The sequence below is a fragment of the Catharus ustulatus genome, chromosome 3 (assembly GCF_009819885.2).
Source record: "Catharus ustulatus isolate bCatUst1 chromosome 3, bCatUst1.pri.v2, whole genome shotgun sequence".
Taxonomy (NCBI): Eukaryota; Metazoa; Chordata; class Aves; order Passeriformes; family Turdidae; genus Catharus; species Catharus ustulatus.
This window is the reverse complement of record NC_046223.1, coordinates 42,453,465-42,480,015: the sequence shown is the minus strand read 5'-3', so window position 1 is coordinate 42,480,015 and position 26,551 is coordinate 42,453,465. Positions and strand designations below refer to the sequence as shown.

General features: G+C 41.1%; 2 protein-coding genes across 2 annotated transcripts; both read right to left on the bottom strand.

Annotated features, from left to right (window-relative positions):
* Positions 1-3,133: 3,133 nt before the first annotated feature.
* Positions 3,134-10,169, bottom strand: LOC116994516 (sulfotransferase 6B1-like). Its single transcript, XM_033056285.1, has 7 exons — positions 9,968-10,169; positions 7,577-7,716; positions 7,055-7,144; positions 5,452-5,578; positions 4,928-5,022; positions 4,354-4,510; positions 3,134-3,264 (listed from the first exon to the last, which is right to left on the bottom strand). The coding sequence occupies exons 1-7, from the start codon at positions 10,167-10,169 to the stop codon at positions 3,134-3,136; spliced, it is 942 nt and encodes a 313-aa protein (XP_032912176.1).
* Positions 10,170-14,955: 4,786 nt separating this feature from the next.
* On the bottom strand, positions 14,956-20,884 carry LOC116994464 (sulfotransferase 6B1-like). Its single transcript, XM_033056176.1, has 7 exons — positions 20,683-20,884; positions 19,087-19,223; positions 18,346-18,435; positions 17,558-17,684; positions 16,690-16,784; positions 16,025-16,181; positions 14,956-15,086 (listed from the first exon to the last, which is right to left on the bottom strand). Exons 1-7 carry the CDS (start codon positions 20,882-20,884, stop codon positions 14,956-14,958), a joined length of 939 nt encoding a protein of 312 aa, XP_032912067.1.
* Positions 20,885-26,551: the final 5,667 nt, after the last annotated feature.

Below are 26,551 nucleotides of genomic sequence, written 5' to 3'. Positions count from 1 at the left end.
AAACTAAATAAAACAAAAGAAAAGTATTTAAAACTGCATGCCTTAGGAAGGGACTTTCATTATATACAAGGTTTCCAGCTTGTACACCCATAAGCATACATAGACTAAGAGGTCAAAAAAAGAAAATCCTTTAAGTAGGGTAACATCAGAAAAGAAACTATACTATTTCACAAATCAGCAAAGACTGATGATTGTATTTCTAGGAATAAATCCAAAGCAGCCTGGAATTCAAGCTTTGTCAGAAGGAAATTTGTTAAAATAATCAATTTTTGTAAAGAAATATATTTTTAAAACATTGATGGAATCAGTCAAAAGCAACAGTCTTCACAGACTAAGATTCTTTCTGTTCCATCCAAGGCTTTGACTAGTTTTCAGAAAAGTTTCTGTGCAAGCATTACCTTGTCAACTAATAATCAAATCCAGTTTCAGCCTTTTAATCATCAAGAGTCTGAACTCATCTCCCCAAGTCATATTGCAGTACCTTCTGTGAAAAATGTTGTTTGGAAGGCAAAAGTCCTTTCCCTCTGTAGACCTGAAAGTTTGGTTGCATCCCTCTCAGCTTACCTGTAATTCACCACCACATCGTCTAATTAATTGAGTTGAATCGTGACTGCATTTTATTTAAAATAAGTCCCATAAAGCGTTTTCTAACACAGTTCTTTTAAGATTGGTTGGAAATTTGAGATGATACAACTCAGACATCAAATTATCACTAAATTACCTATGATATTTACATAAGACAATTTTATACATTTTATGTCTGAGAAAAAAATTGAAGTGGACCATTAAGGAGATGTAAAGCAGATCAAATTTCAACTATTTTTTTTTTCTTTTCTTTCAAGTGGCCCATTGTTTCTTTAAGTGATTTGGAGAAAACGTGAAGGTAATCAGTAAACCCAAATGTTGAAAGGCATGGGAAGGGAGAGAAAAATGGTCCAAGAGTCTGGGTGGCAGGTCCACCCAGCACCAAGAAATTACCTACATCCTGCAATGAAGAAAGCCTATGGAAGCACCCTCTGCCTCCTTCCAGGGAACAACCCCTGCCCCTGTGCCTTGACAGAAATCTGAAGTGATTGTTAACCCGTCATGGGCATTACTGCTGTGTTATGTGCAGCCACACAATTCTGTACTGCAGCAATGGACACTTCATAAACGGGAAAGACTCAGCCGTTTTAGAAAAGCTGGTGAGAATCACATCATCACTTCTGGTTGACAAGAACTTCAAAGTCTCCAAAGTTTCTGGGCTGCTAAGGGCCCTTAGCCTGCAAAATATCTTTGCAGAAGAAAAAAACAAACCGACAGACCTTATGATGTCACCTCTTCATCTTAGTATAAGCGTTTTGAATATTTCAGTGATTGCTTTTCTGTTTAGGATCAGGTTTGTTCCCTTGTTCAACTCCTTGTTCAATTCCTTGCAGACACTTAGATGACAGTGTTTCTGCTGTCTAGATAGCTTTTGATATCACCATATAATAAATTGTATGGAGTCTATACTAAGTAACTGGTAAAAATGTTGCTAATTTCAAAAATTACAGATCATGGTCACTTGCCTCTTTTGCATCCATGGAGGCCCAGAATAAGAAAAAGTCCTAATCTTCTGGCAGTGGAAAACTAGAAACCCAGAATCATCAGGTTCAAACAAGCATACCTCTCCAAGCAGAGCTTTTTTACATGTGCAGCTCTTGCACATACATTTAGGAAATCTACCTGGGAAGCAGGCTTTGAGTGGCCCTTTGGAGCTGAATCTGCATCATTCCCCGTTATCCCTGTCCCACAGACAGAGGATGCAGGCATGGCAGCCAGAGCACATCCCACTGTCCAGCTGGGGGCACTTGGGCAGCCCCATCCCAGGCACTGGACACTCTCCTGGGGAAAGTGATGGGCTGAGGACTGGCTAGAATGTGGGTCTGTGGATGGGTCCAGCAGGCAAGGGCAGACTGTGAGGAGCTGAATGTTGACCCTGCTGTGCCATGACTGGAGCAGGGGCTGAGAGCCTGGAGCAGGGGTTGATGTGGAGTCCTGGGCCATGGGTAGGTAGGGGTAGTCCCGAGGGGCTATGCAGGGACAGTCAGCACTTTGACAGGGACTTAACAATTTCCCAGTTGTGATAATTACATTTGTGATTACTGATTGCTCAGTATTTAATCTTAGTTCAGTGTAAGAGTCCTGTTGGTAAATCTAGCTACAAATATGGCAGAGGAATCCCCCTTCCAAGGAACCAAATTTCATTTACCAGACAGGCACCTCTTTGGCTTTTCTGGTTTTCCATGAGACTGGTTGTGACAAGTGGTCATGCAACACATTCTGAACAGATGTAGCAAGGACATCGACACTAGCAAGGAGGGTGTGGAAAACATACCTATGTAGCATAAATGTATTTATTGTCAAATAAATGCCACTCTCATAGTTTAGCTAGTTTAGCTTATGGTCATCAAGGGGCTTCTTTCCTTCATTCCTCCCATTTGAATGCCATGGTTCTTCCTACTTACCACTTACCTTCCCAGAGAGTCCAACAGGAGCAAAACACTCCAGAAAGCCTATAGCTGTTCCTTATTTAAGAGTTCATGGCTCTTTGAATTTGAGGAGTCCACCCTTTGTCACACCAATGTGTGAAGTCTGCCAAAGTGTCAAAGCCTTTCTGACCTGCCAACACCATGGTAGCTATGATGGATCTAAACCGAGACTAACATATTCTACCTGTACACAGACTTTTGGTGGTTCAGACCCACACCATATATCCATGTCAAGTCCACTCTGTGCCAGAGGAGAGGCCCTGTGTTGATCCCTCTGTCTCTCCAACAAGACTTGGAGGCCTCCTTCATCATTTCAGGCCAAGAAGCAGAGACAGGGATGCCACCAGTCTGGTGCTAAGATGTCTGTGCACCATGTCCCTCCTGAAAGATGCCAGGCATTCACTTGTGGTATACACACATTTTATTTGGTTACATCAATCAGAGCACAAGCTCTAGACCCTGGACACACCTAAGAATTACCCACCAAATTCTTGGAGGTGCTGGATAGTTCTCTGAGGAGTTTCTCTCTTCGCTCATAGGAAGGAAAAATGAGGACTATAAACCTTTGGAGAATCACTTTTGGAGCATGACTTGCTGTCGAGCTATTCATCTGCTTATTTTCAGGCCTTGCAGTACACATCATATTTTATCTTTTCTGCAATCTTTGTTCCTCCTAAGGAATCTTGAAATTTCCGGTACATTTCTTCATTCTGAGCTTTAGAGAAGACATCTCTCCAGTTTCCAACAACCCCTGTGTGCAAGTACCAAAAACTGAAGGAAGATGCTCCTGAGAGAAAACAGTATTTAGGCAGCAGAGGGGCAGAGTCATTGACTACACAAGGGAGGAAGGATCATAATTATTGCCCTGAGAGGTCTGGGAGAGGAAAGGTATCAAAGATCAAAAGCAAAAGCTGTAGCCAGACAACAGGGAGCATTGCTGGTTAGCTGCCTGCAAGCTGTCCTTCCCCAGAAGGAGATTTCCAAGGTGACTTCATGAACCTTTTACAGAGAAGAAAGGGAATCTAGTTTTGTCACAAGGGAAAGCTCATTCATGAGTTACTTCTTCTGAAGGGGGCAAATTTTTTTGTGCTAGGTGGTAGAGAGGAGAGTATCTAAATCCCTCTTCCTCCAAGGAGTCGTGAAAGAAATGGATTTTTAAATGCCCATGCTCACAGTATTCAGAAACCTATGACTCTTGAGGTCTTGAGGAGCAGGAAGGCTACCAGAGCTCTGACCCTGGCCCCAGCTCTGTGAGAAACCATCTCTGGGACCGCCACTGACATGTCCATTGAGAGGAGATATGTAAAGCTCTTGCTGAGTAGGTAGCAAGAAGATGCCTTTGAGGCCAGCAGAGCTGTGAGAAATGCATTCCCTTGAGGTTCAGGAGACTCTTGTCCCATTAACACACCTCCTCCAAAAGGTGACTTTCATGAAGTGACATGTACAGCCTCATCATCTGAGCGACAGGAGACAGCTGCACCCCAACAGCAGTAACAGAGAGTTACACAGAGCCCAGGAAGATTTGATGCATTACTGTCACCATAACCTCACCAGTGCTGGCCCCCACCTTTGCCGCTCACTTCCCTAACTAATCAGGGCTGCTGCAGAAAATGACAGCAACACAGCAGCAAGGACTGAGAACGTTAAGACTGGCACTGTGATAAGATTCTCACAAACAGCCCCCAAATCCTGTCAACAGCAGAAACCTTTTGTACAGGTGGCACCATAGGAGAGAAATCACCCAGACAGTCCAATGAGTTCACAGCAAAGTAAAGTAACATATTCAAAACTCCTTCTGGAGTTCTCCTTTGGGAGGTAGTCTCCATTTGCAGAGACTTACCTTTCCGGAAGAGGACGTCCCCAAACTTTCCATGGGTTTCACTGGATTTCTCTTTCATAGCTTTGAAAGTGGTATTCTTGGCAATTCTGGAAAAATCTTCCTCACACAGGGAAAATCCAAAAAAGGAAGCAATCTTTTTCATCCCCAGTATGGGGTCCTGCCCAAAGGAACATAGCACAGAGGTGAAAACAAAAGATTTGACACTGTGGCTGTGGTATGGAGCCAGCACCCTGCGGGAAGCTCAGGGTGCCACCAAGGAATTCCAAGAGAATTTCTCTAACAGAAAACCCTTCAGGCCAGAAAACCTACACATGCTGGCCTCAGTTTCAAGGCCTTTTCTTCTTTCCCAAAATCTATGTCTCTGCCAGATAAAACTTCTTTCACAAATAGGCAAGGCTATCCTCCTCCTAACCTCCATGGGTTTCCCCCAAACATTAATGAGTAACTCAGAAAGGCACATCCTTCTAAGGGGCAAGACAGACTTGCCCCTAGAGTTTCTACTTTCTCACACCCATACATATCAGGAGGGTTGCACAGCACACTCATCAAGGAAGAGCTGGGTGAAATGCCACACCTCTTTGAGTTCCTCGTAGCTTATTGTCATGATCCTGTCATTGTCAATGTGTTTGTTCCATTCTGCTAGGTGGTCAAAGTAGGATCCCCAGGCCACTGCAAATAAAGAAAAGGCATAACTGTCCAGAGTACTCTCCAATACAGACCCTTAACCAAGTCAGAGGAATCAGCCCAGACAGCTTTCCAAGTGTGGCTTTAGATTGGTGAAGGGGTGACCAACTCAACACATCTGTTCTGTCTCCTGAGGTCAGTGCAGAATGGCTCATATCTGGCCACTTGATATGGTAAACCACAAGGTCTCTTGCAGGAATGGAAAAGTCAGGCTAAAGCTTTCTCGTGATCTCTCCATTCTGAGTGAGAGACAAAACTCTCATTCTCTGGTACTCCATTTCTGCCATAATAGGGGCCTGTCTGCCTGTTCTGGGAGTGCCTTGGTAAGGTATGTCACAGTAGAATTCCCGTGCACAGGGCCCTGTGTATGCCACTCATGTTAGGAGAAGTGCCAGAGGATGGAGAGCAAAGTACGTTTTCCATTCATGAAGTCTGCAAAGAACTCATCCCAGGAGTCGAAGGATGGCGAAACTGGTAGGTTGTTGCTGAAGTGGTAATAGGAGACAGCCGTGTCCTTGGGGTTACGAACTAGCACAAGGATCTAGAGGAAGAAAACATAATCTGACTGACAAAAATGCCATCTTCTGGGCACATCACAGACAGTCATTGAATCACAGAATCATTTAGGCCATCAAGTCCAACCAAGCACTGCCAAGTCCATCACTGAACCATGTCCATAAGTACCAGATCTACATATTTTTAAAATATCTCCAGGAACAGTGACTCAAACACTTCCCTGGCAGCCAGTTCTAATGCTCAGCAATCCTTTCTATGAAGAAATTTTTTCTCATATCCAGATCTAAACCTCCCTCAGTGCAACTTGAGGATATTTCCTTTTGTCCTGTCACTCATTAGAAGTGAGAAGGGACCAAGCCCCTCTAGCTACAACCTCTCTTCAGGTGGTTGTAGAGAGTGGTAAGGTCCTCCCTGTCCAGGCTAAACAACTCTAGGTCCCTCAGCTGCTTCTCCTAAGACTTGTCCTCCAAACCCTTCACCAGTTCCATTGCCTTTCTCTGGACTAACTCCAGCACTTCGGTGTCCTTTTTGCAGTGAGGTTTCTAAAACTGAACACAGTACTCAAAGTGTGTCACTTACCAGTGCCCAGTACGGGGGAAAAATCACTGCCCTGGTTCTGCTGGCCACACTACTACTGATCCAGGCCAGGATGCCACTGGCTTTGTTGTCCACCCAAGCACATTTCTGGCTCATGTTCAACCACTGTCAACAAGTACCCCCAGGTTCTTTTCCACTGGGCAGCTTTCTAGCCACTCTGCCCCCAGCCTTTAGTGCTGCATGGGGCTGTTGTGACCCCCATTGTGTAGGAGCCAGGACATACCTTATTTAACCTCATACAATTGGCCTCAGCCCATTATCTGTTCAAATCCCTCTGCAGAGCCTCCCACCCTCCAGCAAATCAACACTCCCGCCCAACTTGGTGTTGTCTGCAAGCTTACTTGTCCACTAAAACTCAACAGACCATGCAATTCTGGTCTAATTCCTTTTCTTGAGTAAGAAATCAGAGCTTTGGCAGATCACTTGTTGTTAATGTAAGCTTCAGGGTGAAAACAAGAAGCTTTTCAGTCATTCCCTCAAGACAGTTCTGACCTAGTTCCAATACAGAGAAATGAGTTCATGATCTACTGTACAAAAGAGCCACAGTCTCTAGATGTACTCTAGCTCCTCTCCGCAGCCTGTGGTGGGCTTTCCACAGGTACCCTGGTTTTGAAGGCAAGTTAAACTAGGCAGAATTACTCCTTGCCTTGCTCAGTTTTCTGCCACCAATCTGAAAACATCTTTCCAAAGGAGATCTGAAAGGACAGAGACACTCAGCAGCAAGCCCACCAGTAGTCAGCAAAGCTGCTGCTGGAAGAGGATGTTTGTTCACAGCCTTGGCACACAGAGCTGTCTCTTCAACCTTGAATTGTGTATTGACCAGCTCAGGTGAAAATGCAGAAAAGACACCTCACAAAGAGGAAAGCTAATTTTGTATGGAAAGCTTGTGTAGTGTGATGCTCACCTTAGCCTTGCTTTGGAAAATGGATGGAGGCAGCAAATCAGCTCTCAGATGGGTTACTATAATTCTTCTGGAAGGAAGCTGCTTCATCCTCTTTGAAGAAAATGAGAAGAAATGTGATAAGACAGAAATAGCTTATTCTGTGAGTTGTGCCTATACAATAATTGTGGGTTATAAGAAAAGGTGAGACCAGAGAAGTATCTCATCCCTTGGAAAACCCACAGGGATGCAGTGGTGGTGTAGGCTTCTGCCAACTTCTGCCACCAAGCACCATTTCACATGACACAAGCCTAAGAACAGGTTTTGCTAATCAAACTCACTGGGTCCATGGCAGGAGGAGCCTGTGCCTTCTCAGCCCCATCTCCAATCTGAGGTCCTTGTATTGGGACACCAGAGGCAGCAGCACATGCTACTTGTGCAGACCATAGCTGTTGCTAAGGCTTTAGGTTCTCCATTACCTCTGAGATCAGTCATGGTCTTTCAGCTATAGGAAGAGCAGTGATAGTATTTTCAGTTCCGGTTTACCTCATATACTCCAGGATCCCCCATTTCTAGACGCTGAAATGTCTCTAGCTTCTTTTCAGCATCTATTCTCTCTTTAATTTGCTCTTCTGTATATTTGGCATCTGCCAACTCCTTCACCATTTGTTCAAGCCAATTGGTTCCTAAAAGGATAAAGACACCAGTAAGATATCCATTCAGCTTCACATTTTCATTTAAACCTGGCTGATGGTATCCTGTCTCATTGATTTCAAGTGAACCAGCTTGGCTCAATGTTGTACTTTAATCTTTCAACAAGTATATGTGCTGGTTTTCACTGCAATGGAATTCATTTTCCCCATAGTAGCTGGTAGGGTAGCTATGTGTTGAATTTGTGCTGAAAACAATGTTGATCACAGAGATGTTTTAGTTATTGCTAGGCAGTAATTACACAGTGTCAAGGCCTTCTCTGATTCTCACACTGACCTGCCAGAGAATAGGTTGCAGGTGCACAAGAAGTTGAAAGGGGACATAGATGGGACAGCTGACCCCAGCTGACCCAAAGAGTATTCTATTCCATATGGAGTCATGCTCAGCAATAAAATGTGAGGGAAGAAGGAAAGAGATGCCGAGAGCTATGGCACTTGTCTTATCATGTCACTGTCATGGGTGATGGAGCCCTGGAGATGACTGAACATTTGACTACCGGTAGGATAGAATTAATTCCTTGCTTTGCTTTGCTTGCACACATAGTCCTTTCTTTACCTATTGAACTGTCTTTATTTCAACCTATGACTCCTTTCACTTTGTTTCCCTCCCCCATCCTGTTGTGGGTGAAAGAGTGAGTGGCCCTATGGGGCCACTGAGTTGAGCTGTGAGTTGCCAGCTGAGGTTAAATCATGGCCCTGGTTAATAATCAAGGACTAAGGTCAACAGGGATGGAGCTGTTAAGCAGATACTGTGAAGAGCTACCCAGCTTGCTTCAGAATCACATGAAGTCCCTTGGTAGAAGCAGACCTCTGATGCTCTTTTCAGCTCTGGAACTTTTTGTTATGTCACACTACTCCCTGTGGAAATTACTAAAGAGCTCCCAGCACTGGGCCAACTGAGTCATCTCCTGACTGTTTCTGCTTTCCTTCCACAGGACTGTCATTGGGAACACTCGGTTCCCTCTTCCCAGCCATCTTCAGTTTATGGTCTCTTCATTATTGACACAGTTTGACCTCATTAACAATTCCCAGCCAGGCTTCTGTAACTGGCAGCAGAAGGGTCATCAACCAAACCACCAGACCATCATGCTCCTGATGCCATCTTTGCACCAGACTTTGTTGTCTTGGCCTCTGCAACCTGGGAGAACTGGTGGATGAGGGACTGGGTTCGGAGAGCAAAATCTCAGTTTTCAACTAACACCTCCTGCAATGTTTAGGTGGATCTTTACACATATAAACCATTTCTGCTTTTGTACTGGTCTAGAGGCTGCACACAAAGATGATGTGATCAACTTCCTCTTTTTCTGTAAATTACATATTAAGATATTTCTGTAATGTAAACAGGAAAAAAGATTAAAGAGTCTGAAATGTCCACAGTGGAAGAGAGAGAAAATATGTAAAAAATCCTTGTGGCATTCATGTCTTTGCCTCCATTTAGATACAAAAGAATCACCTGCAATGCAGTAAAAATACGGAAACAGCAGTTCTGCTCTCATTAGCAGGGTATATTCCCTCTATTGCTCTTGCAGAGAGTAAGGTAACAGCATACTTTCGTCTATTTGCAAGTTTGGTCAAAATATCAAGGGATGTGATTATCCTGCTTTAGCTGGCACTGATGTGTTCGCCATTTGAATACTCTGTGCAGTTCCTAGACTGAAGCACAAATGATTTTGAGAATCTGGAGAAAGTCTTGTTGAATTTCCATGAAACTGCTGGGAGCTGGAGCAAATGAAAGGCATAGAAAGGCTTGGTTTGCTTGGACTAGAGATAGAAGCAAAAAGGCATGGGAGGCTCTCACTGCAGTCTTTCACTACTGGAGGTAATAATGGAGGTGGAGACTCTCTCACAAAAAGGGGATGTCTGACTGCATTGATGTAAAAACAAACAAAGAAAAACCCAACATCCAATAAACTGCTATTGTAGGAAAACACTGCAAAAGATTTCAGTGGGTGGTGAAACTCCGTCCTCAAAAGTTTCAAAACCCTTCTGGACAAGGCCTTGAGCAACCAAATCTAACTTTTGACATTAGGTCTTTCCCCTGCTTTGGGCAAAAGGTTGTATTATTTCTGCTCCAGATATGCCTTACAAATTAAATTTGTGATTCTTTGAAGTCTGATGTCATCATAAGCTTTTCTCAGGAATTACTAGTCTGTTAAGTGGTGGCATTAATAATCAACTTCTGGATTGTAGCACTCTGTACTTGACTACTGATCAAGAAAACACTTACCTGTTTTAGGATAACCTACTAGAATCACATCATCACTCCTGGCTTCAAAGGATTTCAGAGCTTCCAAAGTCTCTGGGCTGGTAATTGTAGATGGGTATGAAATACCTCTGTAGGAAAACATCATGTCTTCTGGGGCCATCTTTTCACCCTCCAGAAAAGTTTTGTTCACTATTTCAATGATTCTTTCACTGTTTCTGGTCATGTTTGTATTCCTGTGTAAATCTTCCCAAAGAGATCCTGTCTCTGCACAATGCAGGAAAGTTCTATGCAACACGTGAGTAAATAGGACAGGGTGTTCACTCAGGGATCAAGGTGCAAGTCACTCATTAACTCTGTTAACCCTTTTGGACATTACAGAACTCCATGGGGACTGACAGTAGCAACATATGGCCTTTGCTGCAAAAGATAGTAGGAACAGGAACTATTAAGGCAATAACTAATAGGATTAAAAATGCTAAATTAAACCAAAGAAAGACCTGTAAAAGATAGTTCCTGAAATATTTATAACTGGTGACTAATGCAGTGCAATTTGCCAACTGGACAAGGAGCGTGTATGCAGGGGACACCTGAAGAGTGGATCTCAACCTGGCTTGCTAAGGACTCCACATCCTGGATATAGGTTCCTTACAAGCAATGGCTCTGTCCCACATCCAGTCTCTGTAAGGCAATGTCCAGAACTAAGGACAGGTATCACCTAAACCAGACTTCTCATGATTAAATACTCCTATCTGAATATTTTATGTCATCAAATGCTACAGAAGGGTCACTTGCATGTGAAGTTTCAATACTTAGGTTCAAATCAAATTCTGCTGGTACTACTTAAGTTTAATTTCTCTCTCCTCATGTCCATAATTTAATCTTTGGGTGAAATTGTTCCTTTTGAGGTTGTTATTTGTATTCTGGGTGATACATTTTTAGAAGATAAGGAGTGCTGAGATGGTGAAATGGGTATCTTCTCTGGTCATCCCAACAGAGACAAGTAATACAGGAAGGTGAATTACCCTGTGAAGGGGCCTTTCACTCTCATTCATCCCTTCAATACAGTATGGGTCTTGTTCGCTAGCTATATATCAAACTCTTGTGTCACATCCTTGTCTCTTTCTTCATAAATGGATGTTAGACAGTCAGTAACCTATACACAAGATTAATTACACATGAGAAAGTATCAAATCAAAATCGTAACTGTAAGACTTGGAAGACTGCTTAAAATTACCTACAAAGAATAACTTAAAATTATTTTTCTTGTCTCCCAAAATGCAGAACTAACAAAATAGACAATTTTATTGGAAATATTTTCTCTATGAGTGCTATCTTACTCTTAAAAGTTTAAGACGCTGTTCATATATTATTATGCTTTCTGTAAGTTTTTTTAGTTATTGTTTTCAGCTTTTTGTCCATGTGTTAACTCTGAATTGCAAAGGAACATTTTCTCCTATTTTCCAGTAATAAAGAAGAAATTCAAATTTTTTTTCTCAGACCAGCTGCCTGAGAAATTTTCTTTGGAGCCAGCTTCCTGAATCCTGAATGAGTCAGATCACTATAATACCTCAGCATGAAATTTAGCAACCTGTCACCAAAGCCACTGAGGACACAGGTGCCTCCAGGTTCTTTAACCCTTAGACTGCTCTCTGCTCATGAGCAGGGTCTTCAGTGCTGTGACATCCATATATCAGTCTTCTCAGGAGCTGCAGATGTGGGGGGTCAGAGCAGCTCTGTCTCTCTAGAAAGGCTCAGGAAAACCAGGAATCCTGAATATGCCAGCAATCAAGTCCCAAGCCCAGCACTGTTTGTCCAGCAAGTGAAGTGTCTTGGGGTATGCAGATCAATGAATGTGGAACAGTTCCTCAGGGAAAACTCTAAGTTGTTCGGTTAGCCACAGGAAAATCTGCCTTGGATGGAAATGCTGTTATCCAGGAGCATTTGCAGTACACCATAAAGAGAAGATGCACCTTAACAGAAGACTCACTCTACCTTTGCTTTGGAAATGGATTTGAGAAAGGACATGAGGTGGAAGATGGGTTAATATGATTTTTCTGATTTGCAAATTCTCTTTAAAGCAGACAAAAATACAATATACAGTAATTTCACGAATACAAGCCGCAGCAAGAAGACTAAAATTTTGGTGGAAACCCGGAAATGCGGCCAATATTCCGGTGCGGCTAATCTATGGACAAAAATGTGATATCTGCCCTTACCTAGTATCATGCTGGTCCAGTCCCGAGCCAAAACAGTCTGAAATCCATGGTTGCCCGTTGTTCCGACGATGAACCAATCAGAGAACAGCTTATTGCCTGCCTGTGGATGGCGGTGTTACTGAGGGGCAGGGGTTGTTATCGGGGTGAGTTACCTCGGCAGTTCGATAAAAGTGTGTGATATTTCTCTGTACTTTTTAAAGTGTTTTCAGTCTTGTACAGCTACGGGGCTGGCTGGGCTCGCAGGGAGAGGGCTGGGGGAGCCTCTCTCCCCGCAGGGAGAGGGGTAGAACGGCCACTTGGCTCGCAGGGAGAGGGCTACAACGGCCGCTCCCCCCGCGGGCTGGGAGGGCTACAACGGCCGCTCCTGTGCCAGCACGGAGATGTGGCTCCGCTCGGAGCTCAGCTGCCTGCCCGCGCGGCTGAGCGGCTGTTTAAAGGCAACGCGGATCCATTGGGAATGCTCGCAAAATGACCACACTATTGTTCCTGTCTTTTTCGGCTTGTAAATAAAGGGTGTGTCTTTTTTCACTTGGAAACAATGTTTCTGAGGTCGGCAGTAAGCCAGTAAGCCCCGGCGATCCCGCGATTGTGTTACTAAATGACGACTTTGTGAGAGTTCGCTGAGAACTAAAGTGCGGTTAATATTCCGGGTGCGGCTTATCTATTGACAAAGACATCAATGTTGCCAACACACCGGATATGCGGCTTATACTCCGTGTGACTTGTATTCGTGAATTTACTGTAAATATTCTTTTCAGCAGAAATCTATCCTTTTAGGCATCATGGGCAACAAAATAGACCAAAAAGAATGACACTTTTTTCTTTTTTTTTTTTACAAGTGGTAAGAACCTTGAAGTAATAAATTTTGAGAGCCAGTGCTATCGTGTCAGTCAATTATGTTGTATGTTCAAAAAAATATTCACAAGTTTTTCTGAATTGATTGTCACACTTACTGGCTTCATCTCCACTTACTTTTCACTCTCTCAAAATGTTACCCATCCTGGTTTCCTGGTTTCCTTGCCTACATTAATTTTTTGACTTGGCATCTTGCCCCCTTTCTTCCACCTCCTTACCCCACTGAATGCAAGGGCCCACATAGTATCTCTAATGAAGCAAAAGCACAGTAAGTTATCTTAAGGAAGATCAAAAACTTTTTTAACATTACCTAGATTTGCTATTCCATTATCTTCAAAATGTTCCATGGTGGTTGCTTTGTTATTTTTGCTACTACATTTCTATGTGTCAAGGTGGCTGTTCTACTTTGATTCTTTCTTCTCAAGTTTTTAGACACTGCTATTATGTATGTTCTCCTCCAAGAATCTGGTACCTTTCTGGCTGCTTACAGATAACTTGAATTATTCAAGAATCGCTTGCCACAGGACTTTCTGCTGCTCTGCTTTTGAATCCGTTCATTTTTTCTTAATATTGTAAGAACTACTTCTAGCATTCCTATTTCTTAACAAAACTCTGCATGTCTACTTTTGTCCAGGCAGAACCAACCAGCTTCAGAAAAATGAAACAAAAAGTCTTCAAATATTTTATTCTTTCCAACTGTATCTTTTATCTTTTTTATTTTTTTTCCCTCTTACCTGTTTAGGTGATGGATCTATAAATTGTGTGGGGTTTCTCCTGTTTCTAATCCAACTATTCTTACAGAGCCTTGTTTTGCCTTTCTTTTTCCAGAACAGGTCCCTGGACAAGTCTGAAATACTGTGTCTAGAGAGGCAAATGCCAATGGCAGTACAAGAGAGCTGGGTAGAGCAATGTCTTGCACCATCACTCTTTACAATCCCACTTTCTCAAGAGAAGCATTTTCAAGAAAGACACAGACAAACCAGAGGGTTCCAAGGGAGAAACACAAAGTTGAGGAGGTTCAGGGACAACCTCATCACAGTTTCCAGTACTTAAAGGGCAGCTAAAAATAGGATAAAGGCTCCCTATTCATGGGACACCACACGGAGAAGAAAACAGTGGATTCAAGTTGCAACAGGAGAGGTTTAATCTTGACACATGAAGTAAATTCTTTACAGCATGAACAATGATTGGCTGGGAAAATGCCTCCAGGAACACAGTAGAATCCTCATCACTGGAGGTTTTCAAGATATGATATCTAGATAGAATCTCACCTAGGCTCACTTTGTCATGAAAGGACTAGATGACTTTTCAAGGTCTCTTCCAATCGGGGCTGCTCTGTGATCCTATAGAAAGCAGTGCCTCTGAGGGAATCTGGCCTGTTGACATCAGCCCATAATCTGAAATCCAGCTTGATATTTCACATTCAGACAAGCCTTAAGAATGCTGATCTGTATTCTCCTTCTTTCTCCTTCCTCTTGCTTTGATTCAGTTTTTCCTGAATTCATGGAAGATCTCCTTTGTCATTAGACTTCTGTTATATCCCTATTTTTGCTGGTTATATTTTCTGTGAAGATGTTGCCTAATTTGAAACATTTTTGAGGAAAAAGATAATACACATACTAAATAATTATGAATAGTCTAGAAAGATAGAATCTGGCTAGAAAGAAAGGGGCATTTCATTTCAGATCACAGCTGGAACAGGGCTGTCAAGTTTTTGTAAATATGATTAGTTGACATCTTCAGCAAATGGATGTAGCCAAAGACTCACCATAAAGCCAAAACCCGTTAGTCATCACTGTCATTGTAAAGGCTGTTGTAATGATTCTTACAGTAATTCTAAAGTGCTTGGGTCATTTGATCTAGTTTTCCAGTGTATAGCATCCAGATGATCTGAGTGTGCCTTGCAAAGTTCTTGTTCTAACCACATTTCATTACTCTTCAGGCTTTGCAGTACACGTCATATTTCAACTTTTTTCCAAGTTTAGTTCCTGCTAAACATTCTTCAAACATTTTGTCCATTTTCTCATTCTGATCTTCACTGAAGAGATTCTTCCAGTCACTTACAGCACCTTCAAAGAAGCAAAGAAACTCTTGAAAACCAAGAAATTTTATTTTTTATTCTATAGATCTGTCCATTTTATTGCACTGTACGCTAAATAGTGTTGATCCATTTTCCAGATGAAACATTTTTCTACACCAATATAATTTCACTAAATCAGTGGAGTTACATATAGGTGAATAATCTTTTGCTATAATGCAAAAGAACATACTCCTCTTTAGGTGACTGTGCTCAAAAAGGCAGCCTAAAGTCCTGTTTCCCTACATCTCTCTCCTCTGGTTGGTTATGACTGGCAAAGTGGAAGATTATGAAGAATTGAAGAATTATCTGCCAGGAGGCAGAGTTTGGTTTCTGCTCCTTTAGCAGTTTGAGTTATTATCCAGTTACTACTTTAATGTAAATTGCAGAAATAGATTCTGACAACCATGTTGCCCTTCTCATCTCCATGTCCCCTACACTACACTGCAAAAGTTGCTCCCTTTTGTTTCCTCTCTTGTGTGTACCTGCATTCTTGCTTGCTTGGCTTAGTTCTAAAGTGTAGGAGTGAACAGGCATTTGGCAGTGACCATTTCAGAAGATTCATATACTCTCCTAAAAAGTGTGGTCACACCACTCAGGTTGAATTTGGCCCCGTGCTGCCTGCTCAGATAAGCCTCTAATGGCTGGGCAATTGGTGATCCAGGCACAGAGGTGGAGAGGAATTCAGAAAGATCATCTTCTCCTTCCTGCCAGCCATCTGCAAGCTTGTAAAAGTGGTTCTGCTGTGAGAGTCTTGCTGGGTATCTTCCCCACCAGTTCTCCTTGAATAGTGTTCTCAAGCAAATCAGTGGTAACCTGCTTGATACTAATTTGGCAATGCCAATATGACTGCAAGAAAAAGAACCAAAGGATGACCCAAGTTCTTGAGTGTGTGACATTTGTACCTCGGAGCCACCTGGAGCTTCCTACCTTTGCGAAAGAGAACGTTGCCAAATGCCCCATGGGTCTTCTCTGAGTTTTTCTTCATAGACTGGAAGCTGCTCCTCTCCACCACAAGCTGGAGCTCTTCCTCAGTCAGAGGAATTCCGAAGAATGCAGCTATGTTTTTCACACCCAGGGCACGATTCTGGAAAGAGGAATGTAACACGTGACTTCCAAACAAATTACGCTGCTTTCCGAGGTGTTTACACTTCCCTGTATTTCTCTGCTGGCTGCATACATAGGATATTCATAGAGTTCACTAGGACTAGAGTGGTCCATAACATTTCTCTTCTCCATAATTATTTTAGAGGAGATGAGAGCTGCCTTCCTGTAGATTACAAAATATTATACATGATTTAAAGGTGAGCAAAATTTACACTACTGAAAACATAAAAACTCTTCCCCAAAAGAATTGCTGGAGATTTTGGTTTACAATTATTTGAGTTTATATCACAGAAAAATTAAAAAACACAAGAATCATTTGATACAACAAAATTTAAGAAGATTTTCAAGTTTGAATTTCACCTTTTCTTCCCTTAAAACAAAAATCTATCTCACACACTTTGGATACCCTGTATACATATAATGGTGAATTGGTTCATGAAAAAACGTCCCTTGCAGTGTAAAGTATTTGTAACTATTGGCAACCTTACCTCTTTTAGCTCTTCATAAGTTACTGTCATAATATTTTCTTTGTCAACGTATTTATTCCATTCAGAAAGGTATTCAAAGTAGCATCCCCAGGCGACTAAATAAAACAAAAGAATCCTAAAATGAAGCTTAAATTAATATTATACAAGTTTTACTCATTAAGTTGTCTCAGCCAAGTGCTTTATTAATCATGTCCATGGCAGAGTTTGCACCCTTCTGTGGGAATTATAGGTTTTGCTCCAGGCTCAGGCATATGATATCATTTGTAAGTCAGAAAAATAAAACTCATTAGTATTTCAAGACAGTTGTGAGTCCACCAAAAAGCTGTCATCTTGCAGACCATCTTGTAAGACTCCCTTAATCTTGTCTAAAACCTTATTGAACCCCCCCCTTCGGCTGGCTCTGTGCTATGCCAAACTCATAGCTTTAAACTAATACTATTACTTTTTCTCTTTTTTAATGCATTAGACTTACTCCACCTTTTAATGCACTAGACTTAGTCCACATAATTCCTTTTATTCAATTTGGCACGGAAGTGATTGTGTATCTCTATGGACACAAGATGATGGGCATGGGACAGTGGGGGAGAAGAGGACACAAGATAAGGAGGAAGTGCTTCTTCTAGGAAAAAATACCAGTTTGTACAAGTTAAAGAAGTCCACGGAAGTACAGTTTTGACAAATATTTATCCTCAAGCAGTAAGACAAGTATGGTAAACCTCAGTTCCGATTTCTAATTCTCTGTCTTTAATCTCTGCTCTTGTGGTGTAAACCAAAAAATCCCAGTGAAGCTGATTTACCAAAGTGCAAGACTTTTTAGACAAAGTCAAATCATTGCATGATTGACGCAGACAGAAAAAATATACTGTACTTTTCTTTGACATGAAATCTGTGAAGAAGTCATCCCAGGTCTCATAGGAGGGAAGAGTAGCCAGGCCATTGGAAAAATGGTAAAAAGATGTAGCTATATCTTTTGGATTACGAATCAGTAACAATATCTAGAAAAAAATTAAATTAATTATTTTATAGGGAAAGACATAGCAGACTATAGCATAAAAAAAGAATATATAATATATTCTTCTATATTATAACTGCAGTTGGGGATTTCTAATACCTTGTGTTCTGCTTGCAGAAGTACCAATTTTATTCCCAATTCAGAAGGTGCTATATTTAACTTTTCTTTGGTACCATGAAAAGATGGTTGCCTATAGTTATTACGTTTTACTGATTAACCAAATTATTTATGCAGAATCTAAGGATGTTTTACACAATACATGTGTTTAAATAGCAGGGAAAATTCACTAAAATATAAATTCTCCCTGAAATTTGACACTTGAAGCTCTCACTTGAAACAATGCCATAAAACTCCTCCCACAGGAAATCATGTCAAAATACATTTTACCCCTGGAGGATTTGTTCAAGCCCTGCAACTCTCTTGTGAAAACTGTCGCAAAGGTGCCAATAGGAGTGAACTGGGGTTAAGTGAGATGGATGGCAGTACTTAAACAGTCATGTAGAAATGGTCAGGCTAAACATTTAAGAGTGATTCTGGAAATTGGCAGAAAAATGCTACATTGGCTTAAAAAATAAAAATAAAAAAAATAAAAAAGACAAATCTGTTGAACTGTTTGCTTTTAATACATTAAAATCAGCACTCACCTTCACTTTGTTTTTGAAGATAGACGTGGGAAGATTTTCAGGACGGAGATGAGTAACCATAAATCTTGGAGAAGGCAATTTGATCATTCGCTTTAAGAATTAGAGGGAAGAAATTGGACATTTCAGTTAATACAAGTATTCTTTTCATTAACCTATGCTAAAAAATTGCCTTGATTAACTTATCAACAGTTATTGGCTGATAGAAGTGGATTTTTGGGTTTTTTGATGAGTGCTGCCCTGGGATATTAGTGGGCTTCTCTGACTAGCTCTAATCTTCAGAAGCCCATGAACAATTGGGAAAAGACGTTGTTAGTTCTCTTCAGTGATAATTCTCTTAGTTCTGTTAGACAAGGGATCAGATCTAGGGGTAGGGTACAGATTAGCTATATGTGAAAGCTGGAGCATCTCAAGGACTGAGAGAGGGGATGAGAAGGAAGAACTAGTAAAGGGACAAAAGCTCGTATTTCATTATTTGACACTTCGTGAAGCTCTTCTTAGATATGAAAGATGCTATGTTGAATTTCTGAAGTTCTTATGTATCTTTATGGATATGTGCTCCTCTCACTCCCACTGAAGTGTTAATTTATCCCTCAGTATTTGACAGTCCAGATGAGATTAATCCTGACCAGATGCCACATAAAGTGGTAAAGTTCTTATCAAACAATGGATTAGTTCATACATCATATATTCAGTATTTGAAGCACATAATGTTGATAATTTCCACACATATCCTCTTCCCACCTCATATTTCTCAGGATCTCCTACTTCAAGATAGGGGAATTCTTCTGGTTCTTCAGCATTCCCACTTTCCTCACCCAGTGTTTTCTTTTGAGATATGGCTATGAGGTCAGTTAAGATTTGACTTAGCCAGTTTGTGCCTGAAAGCAGAAAAATACAGAATTGCTTGTAAAACTTTTAGAATGAACAGAAATGGATTTACCAGGGAAGTCAAGAGGTGGTAGTACTACCAGGTGAGTTTCTTGGGCTCCTTTCATGTGATACAAGCACAGCTGAGTATCTGGTCCATCAGCTCCCAGGATCCTACCTTTGCTCCTCATAAGGACATATTTCTCCAACTTCTAAAGTTCAGTACACCATAAATTTAACTTGTATGCTGTAAACTAACTAACAAGGGAGAAGAACCACTAAGATTCAACCAGGAAAACTTGCATTAATGTAATAAATTTTATGGTGACAAATATAAGGGAGACTGAGGTGGTAAACCTGTGCTTTAAAATGTAATGTATTAAGTGTTGTCTTCTGATGTGCTGGATTATTTTAGGAAGAAAGATGGGTCACAGTACTTCAACATAGGAGGAGAACTAGATCTGAAAATTGTGCACTCATTTTCTTTAACAATGGGAAAAAACTCTATGAAAGTACATTTCCTATACACATTCATTATCTTTTTATTCAAAAGATAACAAAGAGCCTGAATAGATCTCCCATCTCTAATTTACCATTTCCTACCTTCTAGACACTGGGCGCCTATATCATTCTCATGGCAATCTTAACAAATGCATTCAAGTGCATAACATTTCTTCAAAAAGAAAATACAATACAAAAGCAAAAACTTCACAATCCTGTCAGCTGTGACTATGTTCTGTAAGGCAGTGTGAACCAATTGCTGGAAGAGAGGCGCAGCTAGATTAAAGTGTATATGAGGCACATCTAATCCAAACCGTTGGCTTTCATGTAGACCAGTGCTTTCAGGAAGGACCAAATACACAGGGTAAATTCTCAACCCTAGCAAAGATCTCTTGATTTTCCAATAATTGAAGAACAGTGTAATCTCTTCAAAGACTACAAAATATTTTTGATAACTATTTCCTGACATCTATGTGAAATAAACTAAAGAATATTCCACATTTGAAGATACCAAAAGTTCCATTCAGTGTAAAAACATTAAACTAACTTTACAAACATAAATGTGAGAGTAGACCGTGTAATATCAAGACATCAAGTTATCTCTAGTGTATAAAACTGTATTTTGATTCTCTCCAATTCGTACATTTAATTTCATAACTATGAAAGGTAAAGATAACAAAAACCTTCACATGCTAAAGAAAAGAAAATCATGTTGTTTTTCTCAGTCTTTTGGAAAATTTCCCATATGAAATATTCATAATTAATTTGTTGCGCTTTTTCAAATTGAAATCAGTTTTACAAGATTTTGTGAACATTCTCAATACTATTATTCAGTAATATAAAATATAAAATATTATGAATCATATATCATTATGTATCATGCAATATATATTGCATATATTTAGTACAAACCTTGCAACTTGCTATTACAGAACCTTGTTTATGAAAAAAAAATTAAAATACATTCACCGGATTTAGGGTATCCTGCCAAAATTACATCATCACTTCTGGCTTCAAAGGACTCCAACGCTTTGAATGCTTCAGGACTGCAAATAGTGGTAGGGTAGGGAATTCCCTTGTAAGAAAACATCAGCTCATCTCGATGCAATAAGTTGGCAGCTGCTACTGCCTTATCTACGAAATCAGTAAATGCTTTCCTGGGCTTCTCCATTCTTCTGTCTCTCACACACACAGACTCTGTTACAGTGTGAAACGCAATGTAGAAGGAGAAACCCACAGATTGTCCTTTAATAGGAGCTCGGTTTGTTGTTTGGGGTTTTTTCTTGACCCTATGAACAATAATTTACCTCTTTCTGATCATGTGATGAAATAGGCAGTTCCAGTCAGAGACCGTAGGTTAACATGAACCTTTGAAATCAATTGAAGTTCAACATAGACAAACAAGATAAGCAGGCAAATCAATTGCATTCTAAGATAAATTACTTAGATAATTTCAAAACATCATGGCAAACAGTCTGTGATTACAACACAGAGTTTATAAACAGAATATAACAAAATAGAATTGCGTAAATTGCAGATTGGAATTTAAATGTCATGATCAAAATCCTCAAGGCAGTTCATCTCTTTCCAGTACTCACTGCTGGGATTTTCTTTATTATATCACTCATCATTCTCACCAAAGTTAGATATGTGTTGGGATTGGCAGAGAAAATGTTCAGTGCACTAGAGACTGAGCTGTGGACAGTCCTGTGAGTGTGGCCGACTGCTCCCTCCAGCTGGTGCCCAGGTGGGCACAGGGGCACATGCACTCTTTGGCCACTCATCAGACTGCACTACAGAGGTCTGTTTTTCTGGTGGTTACACAAAAATTCCTCATTTATACATTTCTTTAATGAGCTCAATCATTGTTTAACAACTGGTCAATCCTTAGGGAGCTGGTAATAATATAACCTCAGCTACAATGATTGGTGTTTATCATGCACTTCAGATGACAAGCTACTGACTGCACTGACTCCAGTAAAAGAACTGGATTTATGCTTGAGGTTCAATACTTAAGTCTGTGGCAAAAGGATGGATGGGTCACAAAAAATGAGAAAATAGTTTCCACTCAAAATTTATGCCAAGAATTTACATGCCATCCTTTCTTATCGCTATCTTTTGAATGCTGCCTGTCGGGCATTGGAAGGCAAAGGACCAGCAACTACATACCTGCATGCTTTTGCCATTTGCATTCCCTGAAGTATTCAAGCCTGGTCCCTGAGGCATAATGCAGTGCTCATGGGATGAACCAGCCCTACGTTTTTACATCTACTTTTTCCAGTCCATACAAAATCTTTTGCTTTTCCCCCTAATCTCCCTTCTTTCTATAAAACTGTGTCAACATAGAAAGACTACCTATGCACAGGCATAAGCTGAAACAAGTGGATATCACACAGCCTGATTCACGTGATGTATGACGCCTGTGCCAAAGGGCAGACAGTTAGCACCACCTACATCATTTCACTGACATCAGCTAAAAATTGCTGTCCTATGAAATAGCACCTTTGCAGATTATTGATGTAAAACTAGCCACCCTAGCAAAACAGAAAGCAGGTTACATAATTTTTCTTCCTTACCTTCCCTTGTCATTAAGCTTCCATAGACTGAAGATAAGAGATGTGTTTTATTGGTATTTTTACCTGCTGGCAAAAAAATTACAGTAATTTCACGAATACAAGCTGCACCAATTTGACTAAGATTTTGCTCCTAAACTGGAAATGCGGCCAATATTCAGGAGCGGCTAATATGTGAATAATTTTCTGACATTTACAACCTCAGAAGTGCCAGCCAGGGTGCAGAGCTGAGCTGCTGCAAAGTCGGCATTTTACGATTGTTGCAAATTGTTACTCTGTTGCACCGCGGGTGGAACCTGGCTGCCTGCAGGCAGCACGGGGGGCGGGGAGAGAGGAGGGAGAGGTCTTTCCTTCCCTCCTCTACCACAGCCCAGGGAGTAGGGGGGGAGGACCCGGGCCGCCATTGCCGCAGCTCGGGGAGGCGGCGGGGGGCTCCGTCCCCGCCCGCCACTGCGGGAGCGGGGGGGGCTCCGTCCCTGCCTGCCACCACAGGGCAGTGCCAGGCCGTGGTGACCGAACCCAGTGGCAGCGGGGGCTGGCCCCCAATGGCCCCGCCGAGCGGCAGCGCCGGGCTGGGCTAACTGGCCCCGTCAGCAGCCCCTAACTGGCCGAGCCTGCACAACCTTAGCTGAGCCAGTAAACCCTGCCATGCCGCCGTTCTGTTACTATTTGCCAACTTTGTTGCACGCGGGTCCTCGCTGCAAACGACAGAGCGGCTTATATTCAGGTGCGGCTTATTTATGGACAAAAAACGAAATATTTACCAACACCCAGAGATGCGGCTTATACTCAGTGCGGCTTGTATTCGTGAATTTACTGTAGTTGGGACAGTCCTCCCTAAGGGTGGAAGAAGATGGAAAATGGCCTGTAAATTTTTAGTGTATTTCATGCAATAGCATAGCGTTGGAGTAAGGTTTCCAAAATTAAAAAAAAAAAAAATCCAGAGAAACAGAGGATTTCCAGTGTATTTTTGCAAGAAAATTCAGTCAGGCCAATTATTCCTGGGAAGCACATTTTATTCTTAAGAACCTGAAAAAAAAGCCAAACCCTGTATTACGCGAGAAAAAAAACAATTCGAAGCCATAAGTCATGAGAAGGGATTTTGAGGGGAGTTAAATTTCTTGACAAAAATGAGAAGCAGGATCAAGATTTAGTCATGTGAGTCTTTAATACAGCCATCTACCCTGATTCCTGAGCTGGGAGATGGGAGGAGTGTATCCAGCCCCATCCATGTGACACAAGATCCTCTGATCCTGCTAAATAGTGAACCCAGAGACTGACAAAAAAGCATTGCTTGATTTAAAATTTCTAAAAAGCAGTTTTAAAAACACAGGGATTAAAAACAGATTAAAAACAGATTAAAAGATTTTATTATCTCCTGATTAATAGCATTTGTTGTTCAAGCCACCATAGTTTCTCTGAAGGTTTCTGACTTCCCATGCTTACCAGACCTGGACTTTCCTGGTTATGGAGCTTTGCAGAAGGAGGCTGGTAACATTTCTGTCATAGCTACAGGACGGTCCCAGTTGGCCCTTACATAGTGGACTGATCTGCTTATGCAGATCCATTCCCTGTTAAATGAAACAACCTCAAAAAATGGAAGCTTCAAAACACGTGTTCCCAAGTGCTAATTAAGAAGAGGTAGTTTTTATAATTATTTCTACGATCTGCATTTATCTCAGTAAAATTCTTCAGAGGGTTTCCATAAATTAGTCTTTTAAAATAACATATTCGGTTTTTAGATGGTTCCATTAAGATTGAGCCATCCAAGAAGGTACCTTAAAACTCCCCTGGTCATTCATCTACAACAAAAAACAAAACAAAACAAACCCAAAATTAAAAAAAAAAAAAAAAAAAAAATGGGGAAGAAAAGAAAAGCCTGCAGGCATAAGCACATTCCCCTGGGCTTCTGAGAATAAGCCCATGAAAAGTAGGGCTTAAAGTAGAATTTGTTCTATAATAGAAATGTCATATGCGTTATTTTCCCCTTTGAATAATTTAGTGTGTATCTGATCAGAGGAGAATCAAAGTCCTCAAACAGAGCCCAGGGTGATGGGATGTCTTATGTGGCAAAAGCTGTCTGCACACCCAAAGCAAAGCAATGAATGAGGAATCAAAACACTATCCTGTCCAGATGCTCCCATGAAATCAGCTCATCTAAGGCCTGTCTCCACAAGCTCAGAGGAGCTCAAGTAGAGAGGAACACAAGTTAAGGACTCTTAAAAAGGGACTGGACCCTGTCCAGGACCTTTCTATGGCTGTTCCGGGAGAGCTTCAGACCCAGCGTCATCCTGTGAAGATGACCCATCAAAATGATCAGAGCAGGACAACCTTTTGAAGACTGGCAGGGACTGCTGTCTGAAGGTTTATAGAGGAGTGCAAGAAATGTTCTTACCTTTCATGATTGCACATGACTTATTATGTCAGGATTACATGACAGGTATGAAACAACTGCCACTAAACAAATTATGTACTACTAATGTTGACTGCATGATCCTACTAATGTTGAATTTGCAATATGGAAAGTACTGAAACAGAGATGAAAAATAAGTAATCCTCAATACAAGATCAGGGTTGATCTTCTTCTCTAAAAAACACTTTGGGCCAGAAAACTAATCTGCTGTAAAATTTTCTAGGATCCTCCTTCATCTTTTCTTTCCCTCTTGAATAATAGAATGCTTTTCACGATGGTCACCTTCCCTGACCAGATCAAAGTTTGTCACAACATCCCATCAGTCCACTATAGATTGTCTACAGAAGCATACCATGCTCCATCTTTCTTCTATCCAAAATTTCCCACATCTCTTCTAAGCTTTCCTCTCAACAGCTTTTTTTTGGCCCAGCTTTGCTGTCTCTGGAGAGTTTCCATTCTTATAATCCCATCTCTGGAACAATGTAGGAAATAAGCAATTTTCCACAGCTTTCACCATTTCTATTTATGCATTGGCTAGTTGCTAAATTTGCAACGGCTGAATACCCTCTCCCTCCTCTTAATACTGCACGAGATAATATGAAAGACCAAGCCAGTAAATACAGAGAATGTCATGGCACACAATGCTGGATAAATAATCTTATACTGTTACACTAACCTAAAGATGTGTGATGTATGGTAACAAACTCCCCAAACCATCATCTGGTCTCAGTGATTACAGAGTTAATTTTCTTCCCAGTAGCTGGTAGAGTGCTGTGTTTTGGATTCAGAATTAGAATAAGGTTGAGAACACACAGATATTTTAGTTGTTTCTGTTAGTGCTTGCCCTGAGTTCAGTTTCCCATGCTCTGCCAGCGAGCAGGTGCACAAGGAGCTGGGAGGAAGCACAGCCAGGACAGCTGACCCAAACTGGCCAGAGGGATATTCCATGGCCCATAGAGTTCGTGCCCAGTAAATGAACTGGGGGGAGTTGGCCAGGAGGGGCCGATCACTGCTCAGGGATGGAATGGGCATTGGTCAGTGAGTGGTGAGAAATTGTTTTGTGCAGCTCTTGTTTCTCTTGGGCTTTATTCTCTTTTTCTTTTCAGAAGAATTATTAGTTATTATGAATAATACTATTTTGCTTTTATTATAATTTATTTCAATTATTAATTTGCTCTTATCTCAACACACAGGTTTAATCTCTATCTGATTGTCCTCCCCAGGCCACCAGTGAAAGGGGAGGGTGAGGCACTGAGAGAGAAGTTGTGTGGTACTTAGTTGCCATACCAAAAGAAATTTATTTCCTTGCTTGCTTGTTTTTATCTGAACTTTTCCAACTCTATTGGTAAAATTGATTTTAAAAGTTGTGAGTCTCTGGCTAGAACTTCATAGATTAATGTGAGTAACCAAGCCTGTGACCTCAAGAAATCATCTGTTGCCTCATTGTGTATCTATACTACTTGACATGAAAAGAGGAAGGGGAGGAAGGAGCAAAGAATGTCACAAAATATTCACTGACATTATGGAAGACTTTCTGGTTCTTGCTAATTCACTAATGTCCTGTCCACAGTGTCCACAAACCTGTCTTAAATCCCATTCTGGTCTACGCCCCTCAAATAAGCAAAGCTCTGGAGCCTTCAGTACAGAAGTAATTACATAATTCAAAGTGCAATGTGGCAAAATAAATGAGACTGAATATAAAATTCAAATGTAAAGTATGCTAAATTAAGATGAGTAAAGAGGCATTTGAAACAGGTCATCCAGATGCATGAAAATAATTAGTACTGTCACATTCTTTGCAACATGAAAAAGACATTTTTATTTTCAGTATATGAATTTGAATGTACAAATT